We start from the raw sequence: 14878 nt of genomic DNA, 5'->3' as shown, positions 1-14878 counted from the left end.
CAGTTACAGCTACAAACCAAAAGTGCATATACGGGATACAGAACTTAACTAATGATAAAAATGTGTTAGAGCAGACACTCGGGGAATGAACCGTGTATTTTAAGAGAAATACTCAAATACCTGATTAAAATAATTACATTGCTATACAATTTACCAGTTTGTACTTTGAAGATTCCTGATCAAATTTCAGCCATACAAACAACACTTCTGGTATAGGAACTATTAACCTAAATACCGATTCAAGCCATTTTTAGGTATATATTATCATCTTTATATAGTCAAGTGGGCTCTTCTCCAAATCCCAACTTTTCAAAATTTTGGGCTTGTAACTCTGAGGATTTTTTTTTAAGCTCAAGGTTAAAAAAGAAAAAAAAAAAGAAAATGAAGAAAAAGAGGAAAAAAAGTTACTCCTAAGAGTGGGAACTCCTAATTAAAGTAAACCCATCTGCTTGCTACCTTCAGGGCATCCCTTTCGCTTAAAATAATAGCTAAACTGTCCTGACTTCTATTTTAAAGGTTTATAAAAATATAAAAAAGAGAAAAGCTACAACTAAACAACTAATTCAAAAGAAAATTTCATCTGATGCTGTATCCCATTATACATCACAAAACAGGAACCATGTCAAAGTAGTAAATACAAGTTACACATGGACTTTAGGACGCACCACGGACAATGATCATGACCAGGTAATCTTCTTCAGATTTGGCCAGTGCCTTGGCAGGGGAATCCAGGAACTGCTGGGAGAACTCACAGGGTGGAAAAGCGTGAAGGACTCCGGTGTTTTCCTTGTCTTTATTGCCCCCCACAGGGAGGCTTATCACCCCAGCGGCCTGCTTTTGCTTTAAATAGGACACAAGGTTCCTAAGTGGCCTCTGAGTAGAGGTGGCAGTGTCTGATGTGGCTGAGGAAGAGGAGGACCTGCTGTCAGAATTTCCAGGCACAGCCAGAAGAATGGCATAACCATTGGGCCCTGCCACTTTGATGCGTCGAGTTACTTCATCCAACTTGGGCTGGTCCAAACGAAGACGCTGAGTGATCTTGAGCTGGGCTACTTTGCCTCCAGTTGAGCCCTCCACAAGAAGACTGCTAGCCACCTGGAGGTCACCCTGCAACAGATGCATGTTGGAAGGAAAGTTGCTGTTCTTCAACAGAAGCATGCCCTGCCAGGCCAAACAGAGTTTGGGAGAGGCTGCGGCTGCAGGGGCTGTCCCACCATCCTGTTTCTGGGAAGGGGACTTCAGCTTCGAGGAAGCAGTGCTGGTGCTGGGTGCACTCCCATCAGACCGGTCTTCTTTTTTCAGAGGGCTTTTTCCCTCGGTGGGAGCAGCTGTCCGGTGCTTCCTATCCCGTTCAGCTGATGCAGAGTTTTTACGGTCCCGCTTGTCACCCTGGCTCTTCTCCAAACTACCTCGTCTGTCTCTGACTGGAGAGGGCCTTTCCAAGAGAAGAAGACGGGAAGATCGATCATTGTCACTGTTGTAGCGATCCCGGCTACTGCTCAATTCTGGACTGCGGTCGGGAGAAGGAGCACAGTGACGCTTTCGGGGACGGTCGCTCTCAGGGGACCTCTCTAGGTGCCGGCCCCCGCTCTCCTCAGGTGGCCTTCGCTTCCTAGGCTGGTCTCTGCTGCTGGGCAGATCTCGATCACCTCTGTCCCGGTCCAAGGACCAGCCATCTCGCCTGCGATCCAGGCTATCCAGTGGCTCATAGGCAGGCACAGCAGTAGCTGCAGTCCGAGTGCTGCGTTCGCGGACTGGGGGCGGGGGTGGCACCCAATCAGAATCAGGATAAAGGTCTCTATCACGATCTCTGTATAGCAAGGGTGGTGTCCTATCCCGAGCACCCCTCAAAGGGTCAGGTGCCCGATGTCCAAAAGCATCCGTCACCAATTCATAATGAGTCAAAGGCAGAGGCTGCAGATATTGCTGCTGGTATCGATGCTCTGTGTCTGCAAAGTCTACTCTAAGGCGTCGATCTGGGCCCCCAAGTGGGAAGCCACGCATGTGGGTCCAGGCAGCATGAGCTGCATCTAGGCTTTCGTACTGGATATACGCCCAACTATCACCTTTGCGGTAGTCTATGGTGCGGATGGTGCCAAATCGGTCAAACTCTCGAGCCAAGGCAGCAAGAGGCACCCAAGGTCCCAGACCACCCACCCAGAGGCGGGTGGTGGGTGTAGCTTTCCCATAACCAATTTTGATAGGATTCCGAATTATAATTTTGCCAGACATTGCTAGTTTGGCCCGGTGAGACATGTCTAGGTTCTCAAACTTGAGAAAACCATAGGTACTGGTCTGGCCCCGAGACGGCCTCTTGATGTCTACTTCTGTGATGACTCCAAAGCGGTCAAAAGCCCTTCTTAGATCACTCTCTGTCACAGTGATGTCTAGGTTGCCCAAGAAAAGCGTCCGGTTAGCTCGCTGATCATCCTCGGGTGAGATCTCATCCACTTCTCTGAAAGGAGCAGCACCTGCTCCAGCTCCCACCCTTGGCTCAAGACTGTAAGCTGGGCGCACTCTTTCATAAAACGGGTAGTCTCGCTCTCTCTCCAGCTCACGGGGCAATGGTGGCGGAGGTGGAGGGGGCAGGCGGCCAAGGGCCAACTGCTGCAACCGGTAGTCTCTGTATCCCAGGGCTGCGCCACCAGGGGAAAGCGATCTCTGGCCTCCACCTCCTCCAGGGGGGTGCCGGTGACCACCTACAGAGGCCCCGACCACGCTGGCAGACGGAGGATAAGTATCTTTGTCTAAAGGGGAGCGGCTGCGGCGCCGGCTCACATACACTGCTTCTATCTTCAGCGGCCGGTCATAGAGCACTAGGCGGCCTCTGGCATGCTTGGCCGCCCGCGCGTCCTCTGGCCGCCGGAAGTTCACAAAGGCTACTCGCTCATCCCCGCTGCCGGAACCCGAGAGATGACTGATTTTGACACTTACATCACCGAAGCGTTTGAACTCGTGAAACAATCCGTCCTCCACCGCTTCGTCACTCAGCTGGGACCCCAACTCGCTTATCTTCAGTGTCTTGTATTCCCCGCCGTCCCCGCCGCCAGGAGCTGAGGAGGCGGCCCCAGAGGAACGTGACTCCCCGCCTCCACCCCGGGAGCTGCTGCGCGACTCGCCCCCGCCCGAGGAATTTTTGGTGCTTGGGGAGCTGTAACTATGCAAGCGGCTACTGGAGCTGCCCCCACCAGTGTCATACTCGCGGCTGCCACCTCGGCTGCTGGACTTGTCCAGATGAAGGCTGCGCCGCGAACCGCCGCCGCTGTCGGTCTTTCCGCTGCTACTCCCATTGCTGCCACCAGAGCCCCCTAACTTCTTGCTCCGCTCCCCGCGGGAAGTCGAGTCCTCACCACCACGGGAGCGTTTGGGCTTGACTGGGGAGCGCTCTTTTCCCTTCATTGTTGCGGGTCGTCGGAGGTCGTCTCCGCGGAGATGATTAACCCGCCGCCCCGCGCTCGTTTCACACAGCGGAACCGCACGCCGCCATCTTGGACTCCGCCGCGGCGAAGGCTCCCGCCCCACAGTCCTCATTGGTCAATTAGCTCCTCTCTTCTACAGTCTCATTGGGAAAATGATTTGTCTGTCTTTACATCTCCCCGCGCTCCGGAAAGGCGCCCGCCCAACCAATGTTATTGGGTTCCCAACGCCCTAGTCGGTGTATTTCATTGGTTATATTCGTTGTCCATCTTAACGGTTCCTCGCGCCAGGCTGTAGCTCCGCCCCTCGCACTCTAGGGTCACCTGACCCAAAGTCTGGAGGTGTTGATTGGACAAAAAGTCTGCCCTGTAACGGTACTTCTAGCGCGGTAAAAGCAGTGATCCCACCTCCTCATTCCTTTCATTGGTTTGTGACTCCATCCTTTAACCCACTATTTGGGAAGTCGGGCGATCTGTTCCAGTGTTTTTTCTGAAAGGCCAGCTTACAGCGCTCTCGCGAGAGAGAAAGCGCTCCCTTTTTGGACCTCTTCTTCCAACTCCAGGGCGGCTGAGAGAAGTTTAAATCTGATTGGATGTTGACGAGGAAGTTGATAGGCTGAAATAACTGTCCATCATTCGCTTAAAGGGGTAGGCCCGTATACTAAGGCTGACTGAAGGTGAAAGAGTAGAACACGCGCTTGCTGTGCGACGTCACTAAGTCGTCGCGAGATGGTGACCAGAGCTAGCTCCGCCTCCTCGCGCTTTCGGCATTCGCTCCTCAAACATTTGTTTGGTCCTGCGGCGTACTTCGGTGTGCTTCGGGCTCCTGGAGCTCGAAACTTCTGGGCCGCCCACTTAGTACCTGTATGGGACGAGGGGCTGTTGGGGCGGATTCCTCAGGAAGCCGTCCCGGGGCGCCCAGCGGACACCATCTCAGTCCCGCTGGCTTCAGAACAGCCTGAAAAAGCTGGGGCCCGCAGGGCCGGCTGGCCGCGGGTTCACAGTTCGCAAAGTGCCGGGGCTCTCGGCCCGCAGCGAGGAGGCAGCGCCGCCGAGCCGCAGCCTTCGGTGGTGGGCCGCCCCCCTGGGCGCTCCCCGCTCCAGCCCAAGCACGCCGCGGGCATGTCAGTGCGCTCCCCACTTTCTGGTGCGAGTGCGTTTGGACTGCGTGATCCCGTAACCTAGATCTGTCCGCTCTTCCTTTGTAATGCCCCTCCCCGTTAAATGATCGGGTCAAGTTTACACTCTGCAGACGTGTCGCGTTTTTTCTGCGGCTTCTCCTACCTCCCGGCGTCAGGTTAGTAGAAGAACCCGGGAGCACAGCCCCCTTTGCCGTCTCTCTCAGTGAACCTCTTGTCGCCCGTAGTCATCCGCTTCAACGCCCAACTTTCAATTCTTTCCGGGGACCTTTATTGGGTAAGGCAAATAAAACACCTGCTCCAGATGCGGCTCTTCGGCAGGTGGAGGGAGGAAGTGCTGAGTTCGTCACAGCGGTTAGGCTTTTTGCAGTCCTCCCAGGTCGTCTTCTGGCAGAGGTCACGAGAATTCTTGCGTCGATCGTCTCCTCGGCCACTTCTCTCTCAAGGCCCAATATGTAGTAGGGAATGTGATTTTAAACATTTTTCCAAGGTAACAATAATTCCCCCAAACGGAGATCTAAACTCCAAAGCTAAGTTTTACGATTAGGACGGCAAAGTGTTTAGCCTTGCGTTAGCCATCCTTTTTCTAGATAATCTTCAGGAAGGTGAATATGAGTTTTTACTCTTAATTTGATCAAAGAAGCTTGAAAGAAGCCTAATAAGTGAAAGCATAAAAATCCGCGGCATTGTAGTGTGTAGATCTACTGGATGTAGCAAGATTAGCTATTAAAATAAAACTTCAGGGGCACCTGGGTGGCTTAGTTGGTTAAGTGTCCAGCTCTTGATTTTGGCGAAGGTCTTGATCTTGCAGTTCTTGAGTTAAAGCCCCATATGGGGCTCTGCTTAGGCAGCGCAGAGCCTGCTTGAGATTTTCTCTCTCTCAAAATAAATAAACAACAACAAAAAAACTTCATAAAGGCATAGAACGATGTGTATAACATGCTACCATTTGTGGTTTTCAAAAATAATGCATATGCTTAGGTGCATATGTTTTGTTAATATATATATTCATAAAACTTCATTGAGAATACTTAGGAAATTGTTAGGAAGATCACCCTGAGAGGAGGCTGTAGTCGCCTACTTTTCATTGTGGGAGACTCAACTTTTCATTGTGTATCCTTCTGCATTATTAAAAAGAAACTTGTTTTACCATGTGCATGCTATTACTGTTTTGTTTTTTTGATAGCAATTATATTTTGGCTTCCCTTAAACTATTTTTATGGAAAAAGAAAAAAAAAACATACGAAAGGAGAATACCGTAAAGAACTCCCATGTACCAATTTCAACAATTACCAACTCCTTGTTTCTTATATGCTCTCTTCCCACTCTCCCCCCTCTTCATTATTTTGTTCTGGGCTTATCTGGTACATTTCCTGCCCCAGACACAAATCAGCCATTTCTCCAAGGAGATCTGATTCCTTTTAGTGAGAAATGATATTTAAAGATAAAAATCTGGATGTTAGGGGATAAAGACAACAACAACCAACACATTATTTGTAAAAGCACAAAACGAAAGGCTTTATATTGTTAGGAGATTTTAATCTGTTTCAAGGTTATATTAAATACAACACAAAATTGAAGTTAAGCCATTATCTGATTACTTAATGTAATAGCAATCCAAATAAACCAGGCTCCAGAGTGACTTTGGCCTAAACTGACCTGCATAGGTGACTGAACGATCAAAGAAAAAATAATGACCAAATGAGTACAGTTTCTCAAACCTCATGGCAGGGACTGAGGGAGCCTAAGAGCTGAGGGAGAGAATTCAAGGAGCCACTGCCAGGATGTGTGGCAGTGCTTGAGGCTCGGCTAGGCTTAGCGGCTTGGCATTTGAAATAGCAGGGAGCTTGATAGAAGCTACTGCCCACAGCTGGCTGCAGCAGAACTTGCCTTAAGGGGACTAATAGCCTGTCTGGTATGCAAAGGACTGGTAAGTTGAATGGATAAACAAAAAGGCCTAAATTCCATTATTAGTAACAGACCCAAACCATAACCTTGTGTGTGTATGTGTGTATGTCCACAGTAAAATTGGATAATGACATATGCATGCTGTAGTCAAAATGAGTGTTTCCATTTCCTTTAAAGTATGAAGGTGCTTAGTGACGTCACATCAGCCTATCTTCACACATGTGCTTTCCAAAGAGCTGAACGAGGATGAAAGTGACCTATGGTTTAGAGGTCCAGGGCTTTAAACCCTTTTCCTGGCATTAGTGATGGAGTTGTTGAGATCCAGTGAAGATTTCATCTGGCCTCCTTGTGAGTGCCTTGTCAAAAACCAAGAAACGGAGTTGAGGAAAAGCTGTCCTAGCCCAATCTGGCTTCAACATTGTTCCCGTGAAGCTGTATGATTCAAAGGCCCTAGAGGACACAGCCCAGGAGGAGAGCAGCTACAACTAGCTTTCTATATGAAGTGCCTTCTCCATATCCTTTAAAATAAATTTTAGATTTAAAAGATAAAAGCAAAATAGAAGTTAAGCACATGGACGAAAACTGCACCATTAAAAGATAACAGTGTGTTTGCGATCAAATGTCTCTTTCCATCCTCTTGCTAGGTTTTTTTACTGTTTGTGTACCCTCAATACACACACAGATAATTATGATCGCAATATGAAATTTATCTTGGGAGCTGAGAGCTGTTTGATTTCCTGGCAGATGCAAAAGGCCTGAAGCTGGGAATTGAAATTATTTTCCCACCCACAACTGTGAATTAAAATTTTCAATTTCATCTTCCTCCATAACATGAGTGGTCTCCTGACAGTGAGGTTTATTTTGTTTGGTCTGCAGAAAAAGCATGTATTTTACCCATAGGCATATATTAAATCCTAAAATAGCAAACAATCATTTAGGACCCAGTCTGCATTATTAAAGTCACTTATTTGTGGATTGTGGGCTTTATTTTTAACAACTTTATTAAGATATAATTTACATGCCATACATAAAGTTCACCCATTTAAAGTGTAGAATTCAGTGGCTTTTGGTATTCTTACAGAGCTCTGTATGTGGTTCATCCTTCTAACGTTGTTACAGAAAACACTCTGCCATAACTTCTGCATGACTAAGCCCTAATATAATTATCTCTTTCATTTATCTAGACACAGGGCAGTGGTTAAGAGCACGGATTCTGGAACCAACCAATGTAGATTAAATCTCTGCTCTGCAGTGGGCAGAAGAGTTACTGTTAATCTCTCAGAGCCTCAATTTTCTTATCCTTAAAATGGGAATAATTCTAGATCTCTTCACTTGGAGGACTAAATGGGTTAAACCATAAAGATCTTAGAACAGTGCCTGGTACATGGTAAGCACAACATACATGTTTGCTATTACTAATATATTTTCTCTTTGAACTTGGGTAGACAGAATTGGACTAATCATTATCCTTAGTTCATGGTATGCAGTCATCAATGGCCCATCCATGGGCCTTTAAACTTTTCATTTCTTTATCAACAACATAGTGAATATCCATGACACTACCACTTGATCCAAGAAATAGAATGTTACTGATACTTTACATCTACTGAAATGACTTAATCCTTATTTCTTATCCGGTGCCTACTCTCATAGGTAACTACTATCCTGAGTCTGGTGTTCAAGAATTTGTTTTGGTTGGTTTTGTGAACTTTAAAGAATTTTTTTAAAGCAATTTTAAAGAGAGAGTGTGTGTGTGTGTGTGTGTGTGTGTGTGTGTGTGTGATGTATGTACATGCATGTTCATGCACCTTATGAATATACTATTTTATATTTCCTTGTTTTTTTAACTTTATATATATTTTTTTTTAATTTTTTTTTTTTTTTTTAGCGTTTATTTTTGAGACAGAGAGAGACAGAGCATGAACGGGGGAAGGGCAGAGAGAGAGGGAGGCACAGAATCAGAAGCAGGCTCCAGGCTCTGAGCCATCAGCCCAGAGCCCGATGCGGGGCTCGAACTCGCAGACCGCGAGATCGTGACCTGAGCTGAAGTCGGACACTTAACTGACTGAGCCACCCAGGCACCCCTTAACTTTATATTTGAAAAGGTAATATTTGTACTCTTCCGAGACTTCCATCTTTCATTCATAATGCTGCTATGATTCTTTCATGTTATCATCTGTAGCTATAGTTTATTTCTTTCCACTGCTGTAAAACATTCCATTGTATTGGAGTGCCGGGGTGGCTCAGTCGGTTGAACATCCGACTTCAGCTCTGATTATGATCTCACGGTTCGTGAGTTCCAGGCCCGCATCAGGCTCTCTGCTGTCAATGTGGAGCCCACTTCCAATCCTCTGTCTGTCCCTGCCTCTGTCTCTGAACTTCCCCCGCTCAAGCTCACATGCACGCTCTCCCTTTCTCAAAAATAAACAAACATTAAAAAAATATATTCAGTTGCCTTGAATATCCCACCACTTATATGTCCATTCTTCTTCTGATGAGCATATTGCCCATTTTCTGTTTTTGTGCTATTATGAACAGTGCTACTATGAAGATTCTCATTCATGTGTCCTGAGACACACATGCAAAAATTTCTCTGGGATAGAATAGGGAGGTGGTGGGTAGGTGACACCTAGGAATAGAACTACCGGGTTAAAGCATATATTTAATGGTCAATTTTACAAGATAATGCTTCTTGCCTTTTTTTTTTTTTGAAAGATAGAGATAGAATGCACGCATGTGCCAATTCAACTGACTGAGCCACCCAGGCGCCCTACCAAGCTGTTTTATAAAGTGTCCTTTTTTTTTATACCAATTTATAGCCTCACCAGCAATATATAAGAGGTGTTATTAATCCATGTCATTGGCATTTCATGACTTTCTTTTTTTTTTTTTTTTTTTTTTTTTTTTGCCAAACAAGTAGGTATCAAATAGTATGCCTCTGTGGTTTTGCCGTTTTCTTAAATGGTTTTTTTGTTTTGTTTTTTGAGAGAGAGAGAGACAAAGCAAGAGTGGGGGAGGAGCAGAGAGAGAGGGACACAGGATCCAAAGGAGACCCCAGGCTCTGAGCTGTCAGCACAGAGCCCCATGCGGGGCTCCAACTCACAAACTGTGAGATCATGACGTGAGCTGAAGTCAGACGCTCAACCACTGAGCCACCCAGGGGCCTTGATGTTTTATTTCTCCAAATACTAGTGAGGTTGTGTATCTCTTTTTAAGTTTCCTGGCCATATGTTTCTTCATCTATGAAATATCTATTCGTGTCTTTTGCTCATCTACTAAGTTAGATCTTTCTCACATGTGTAGGAGTTTTTAATATATTTTTGATTCTAACCCTTTGTAGAATAGATATATAGCAAACATCTTTTTCTAGTTTGTACCTTATTTTTTCACTAATATGCTTTTTCATAAACAAATTCTTTTTTTTTAATTTTTTAATGTTTATTTTTGAGAGAGAGAGAGAGAGAGAGAGAGAGAGAGAGAGAGAGATCGTGAGTAGGGGAGGAACAGAGAGAGAGGGAGACACAGAATCCGAAGCAGGCTCCAGGCTCTGAGCTGTCAGCACAGAGCCTGAGGCAGGGCTCAAACTCACGAACCGAACCCTGAGATCATAACCTGAGCCGAGGTTGGATGTTGGACGCTTAACCAACTGAGCCACCCAGGCACCCCAAACATAAATCTTAATCTAAAAAGGTTGAAGGGCACCTAGGTGGCTCAGTTGGTTAAATGTCTGACTCTTCATTGTGGCTCAGGTCATGATCTCACAGTTCATGGGATTGAGCCCCACATTGGACTCTGCACTGGCCATTTAGAGCCTGCTTGGGATTCTGTCTCTCCTTCTCTCCCTGCCCCTCCTGCACGTGTTCTCTCCCTCTCAAAATAATAAATAAATAAACTTAAAAAAAATAAAAATAAACTTAATACAAATAAAAGTAAAAAGGTTGAATTTAGCAACCTTTTAGAGTTAGCACTTTTTGTATCTTGCCTAAGAAATCCTGTTCACTTCCTTCAACCCTAGTGCCAATATTTCCATCTATATGATATTTTGTTCTTTCTTATAATTTAGAACCAATTCATCAAGCTCCATGAATATCTGTCTACAATTGGGGTTTCATTAAATCTATGAATGAATTTAGAGAAAAGTAACATCATTATGAAATTCAGTCTTCCTTTCAGTGAACAGGGATATCTTTTCATTTGGTTAAATCTTATTTACTTAAGATTATTTATTATTTATATAAGATTATGTACTTAACCTGTTTATTATGGTTTGTTGCTATTGTTAAGTGTCCTTTTTTTTTAGGTTATACTTTCTATTTTGTCATCAGTGATTTGAAATGCAGCCACTTGCTAAACTGTCCTATTTATGTTAATTTAGTGTATAGATCACTTTGAGTTCTCTATGCAGATAATCATATCATCTGCAGATAATAAAAGGCTATCTTCCTTTCTAATCCTTATAATTTTAAATTTTTCTGGTCTTATTGTGCTAACTAGAATCTTTGACACAACGTTAAATAGAGTGATATGTTATTCATGATTTTAAAGGGAATGCTTCTAGGGCTCCTGGGTGGCTCAGTTGGTTGAGCATCCGACTTCAGTTCAGATCATAATCTCACAGTTCACGAGTTCGAGCCCCACATTGGGCTCTGTGCTGACAGCTCAGAGCCTGGAGCCCGCTTTGGATTCTGTGTCTCCCTCTCTCTCCGCCCCTCCCCCACTCACACTCTGTCTCTCAAAAATAAATTTAAAATCTTTAAAAAAAGTAAAAAAAATAAAAGGAATATTTCTAATGTGTTTTTTTTTCTTTTAGGGTGATGTTTATTACGTGTTTTGTCTGTTTGCTTTTCGTTATCCTAGTTTGCTAACACTTTTTAATCATAAATAGATGTTGAATTTCTTCCAAAGTAAGGGAAACTGAAGAAACACTACAATAAGTCATGATGCCACATTATATCCTAGATGGGGCAGAAGTCATAATGGAGAGTACTAGGATGAGTAATAAAATCTGAATAATATATTGTGAATTAGCTAATAGTTATGTATCAACGTTTTGTTTCTGGATTTTGATCCTTGTACTGTGGTTACCAAGATAAGGCCTTTGATCTTAGAAACACATGCTAAAATAGTCAAGGTTGTAAAGGGACATGACGATAGCTCCAGCTTATTCTAAATTCTTCAGAAAACTTACAAGAAATGGATCTTTCTGCTTCATTGCCCTTATACTGCCTCATGGTCTGATACGGCTTTTCAAGTTCCAGCCATCAAATAAGCATTCTAGTCAACCAGCAGGGAAGAAGGAGGGAGGCGCCACAGCATGTCCTCCTCGGAAGACACTACCTGGAAATAACGGACTAAAATTCCACTTCTATCTCATTGGCCAGAACATAGACGTATAGCCACACTTCGCAGCAAGGAAGGCTGGGAAATGTATTCTTTATTTAGTCTAGCTAGGCTAAAAATCAGGTGTCCTGTTTCTTTTTTTAAAAAATTAATTTATTTATTCTTGAGAGAGAGAGAGAGGGAGAGAACGAGTGGGGGAGGGGCAGAGAGAGAGAGGAGAGAGCGAATCCCAAGCAGGCTCTGCACCGTCAGTGCTGAGCTCGACGCAGGGCTCGAACTCACAAATTGTGAGATCATGACCTGAGCCGAAATCAAGAGTCAGATACTTAACCACAGAGCCACCCAGTGCCAGGGGTTTTATTTCTAAGGAAAAGGGGGAGACTAGACATTGGGTCAACTAGCAGTCTCTGCTACTACTACCTTGTGGGTGAATTACATGACACAGTGCATGCAAAGGTCATGGGGCTCAGTAGGACTAAAGTCAAACAATGTCATTTCATGATTTCGCTTGCATTGTCCAATTTTAGCCTCATAGTAATCATATGCGCTAAGACAAAATATGATTGTAATTGCAGATTAGGAATCTAAAACTCGGGCTAATTATAGTTGTTGCTGGTGGTGGTAGTTTTTGTTTGATTTATTCTAAAGAAGGGGGCAGCAGAGTCAAAGGGAAAGGAACTGTAGCACTATTCTGGACAGAATCTACCTCCCACAAAGTCCTGCAATTCCATGCTTAGTGACATTCTCAATAGTCTGGCACATAAATCTGCAGGGTATGGGACAGAAGCAGGTCCACTGATGGCCACCGGGGGGCGCTTTCCACTAGGTTGCTGGAAATGACAGGCCCTCCAGCATCAGCCTCTCCTTCCCAAAATAAAAATCCAAACAAACACGTCCTATTAATCACCCATTCATAAATAGATAATAAAAACAAAAGCCAGCCTTTACTGAGTGCATACTACATACCAGGCGCTTTGCTAATGCCTTCCTCACATTAGCTTGTGTCACCCTCCCAAACAACCCTGGAAGATAGGTTGGTTTATAATCCCCTTTTCTCAGGTACAGAAACCGAGCTTTAGAGACCTAACATATTTTTATTTTTTTAATGTTTACTTACTTTTGAGAGAGACAGAGCACGAGCAGGGGAGGGGCAGAGAGAGAGAGAGAGAGAGGGAGACAGAGTCGGAAGCAGGCTCCAGGCTCTGAGCTGTTAGCACAGAGCCCGATGCCAGCCAGGTTCAAACCCATGAACCGTGAGATCATGACCCGCGCCGAAGTCAGATGCTTAACCGACTGAGCCTCCCAGGCGCCCCCAACATATTTTTAAAATACTTAAGAACAGGGGCGCCTGGACGGCTCAGTCTGTTAAGCATCCGACCTCGGCTCGGGTCATGATCTCATCATTCGTGGGTTCGGGCCCTGCGTGGGGATCTGTGCTGGCAGCTAGGAGCCTGGAACTTGCTTCAGATTCCATGTCTCCCTCTCTCTCTCTACCCTCCGGCTAGTGCTCTGTCTCTCTCTCCCTCAAAGTAGATAAACACAAAAAATTAAAAAAAAAAAAAACACAAAACTTAAGATTAATATGTGTTCACCAGAAGGGTTTGTGTTTTTTCCAGTCTGTGAAAAGCATTTGATCTGAAGTCATGCTTACATATCATGCGTGACAACCCTGGTTGCCTGATATCCATTCTCCCCTTCTTTGTTGTGAATAGGTACAATACTTTGACGCGAAAAATTGTGTAACAAGTGATAGAGATGATTCCATAGGTCAGCACTGTAATGGGAAAATATACGTTAAGTATGTTTTCTGCCAGTTTCAAGCATGGTGCTTTAACTTCAGCAGTTTGTAGCAACCGGAAGAGAACATTTTGTTCAACTGTAGGCAGTGTAGAGGCAAAAATTAGATGTCTTGCAAAAGGAGATGGGGATTCAGGGACTCTCAGCTACTCTCAATTATTGGACAAAACTTCTGAAGTCCAAGGCAGTAAATGCTTGATTTGCTGCACCTTGCTGGGTATTAGGTCAAATCCTCCCAATGCTCCCTATGTCGGGTGAAGATTCCACCGTAAAGAGCTCTTGCTAGTATATTCTATATGGTCTTCCTATCTCTTGCATATCCTACCTATAAAATCAGCCTACCTATAAAAACTGCTGTCAGCACCGAGCCTGCTTTGGCTCCTCTGTCCCTCTCTTCTCTGCCCCTCCCCTGCTCTCATTCTTTCTCCCTCAAAATAAATAAACATTAAAAAAAAAAACAAGATACATATTTTTTAAAATGGACTGAGTGATTAGTAAAAGACCTCATACTTTCTATAAAGTCATGGAAATACTATTTATGCCATGTGTGCTCATGCTATGTATATATAAACATTTGAAGAAGCCCATGATTTCCACTAGATGATTTACAGGTATGTCGAGGGGCTGGGTTTCCCCCAAACTGATCTCCTTCGGCTAACAGGGGGCTCACAGAGATGGCTTGTGAGATCTCAGAAGTTAACTTGCGTTTGTGTGAGAAACATACTAACAGGCTAAACACAACCAGAGCATGTCTGAATCTACAACTTTTTTTGTTCAACCGAAGCACTCATGTTCCATTAACTTTATAACCACGCTAGTCTTTTTTTTTTTTTTATGCTTATTTATTTTTTAGAGAGAGAGAGAGCTCCAGCAGGGGAGGGACAGACAGACACACACACACACACACACACACACACACACACACACACACACAGAATCTGAAGCAGACTCCAGGATCTGAGCTGTCAGCACAGAGCCTGATGCGGGGCTTGAACTCACAAGCCGTGAGATCATGACCTGAGCTGAAGTCGGACGCTCAACCAATGGAGCCACCCAGGAGTCCCCCCTCAGTGCATTTTTTTAAAAAAGCATTCTATGTACCTAGCACAGTGAAAATACAGGGAGAATTGTACGACAAGACAGAATTTGCTTGGATGGGGACAAAAATCAGGTACACTTAAAATTAGTCCATGAATTATTAAAATGTAAAATGTAAAGAGTTAAGTCAAGTATAAAAGTTTCATGATGGGAGTGCTCAGTGCAGACTCAGGGGAGTTA

General features: G+C 44.6%; 1 protein-coding gene across 1 annotated transcript in view; it reads right to left on the bottom strand.

Moving 5' to 3' along the window:
* RBM15 (RNA binding motif protein 15) overlaps positions 1-4323 on the bottom strand; it is a 28281-nt gene extending 23958 nt beyond the window's left edge. Inside the window, exon 1 of the mRNA XM_042998154.1 lies at positions 666-4323. Coding sequence (XP_042854088.1) covers positions 666-3531 — 2866 coding nt within the window. The 5' untranslated portion in view covers positions 3532-4323. The remainder of the gene's footprint in view (positions 1-665) is intronic.
* Positions 4324-14878: the final 10555 nt, after the last annotated feature.

Source organism: Panthera tigris, chromosome C1 (genome assembly GCF_018350195.1).
Source record: "Panthera tigris isolate Pti1 chromosome C1, P.tigris_Pti1_mat1.1, whole genome shotgun sequence".
Taxonomy (NCBI): domain Eukaryota; kingdom Metazoa; phylum Chordata; class Mammalia; order Carnivora; family Felidae; genus Panthera; species Panthera tigris.
This window is presented reverse-complemented; position numbering and strand designations above follow the sequence as displayed.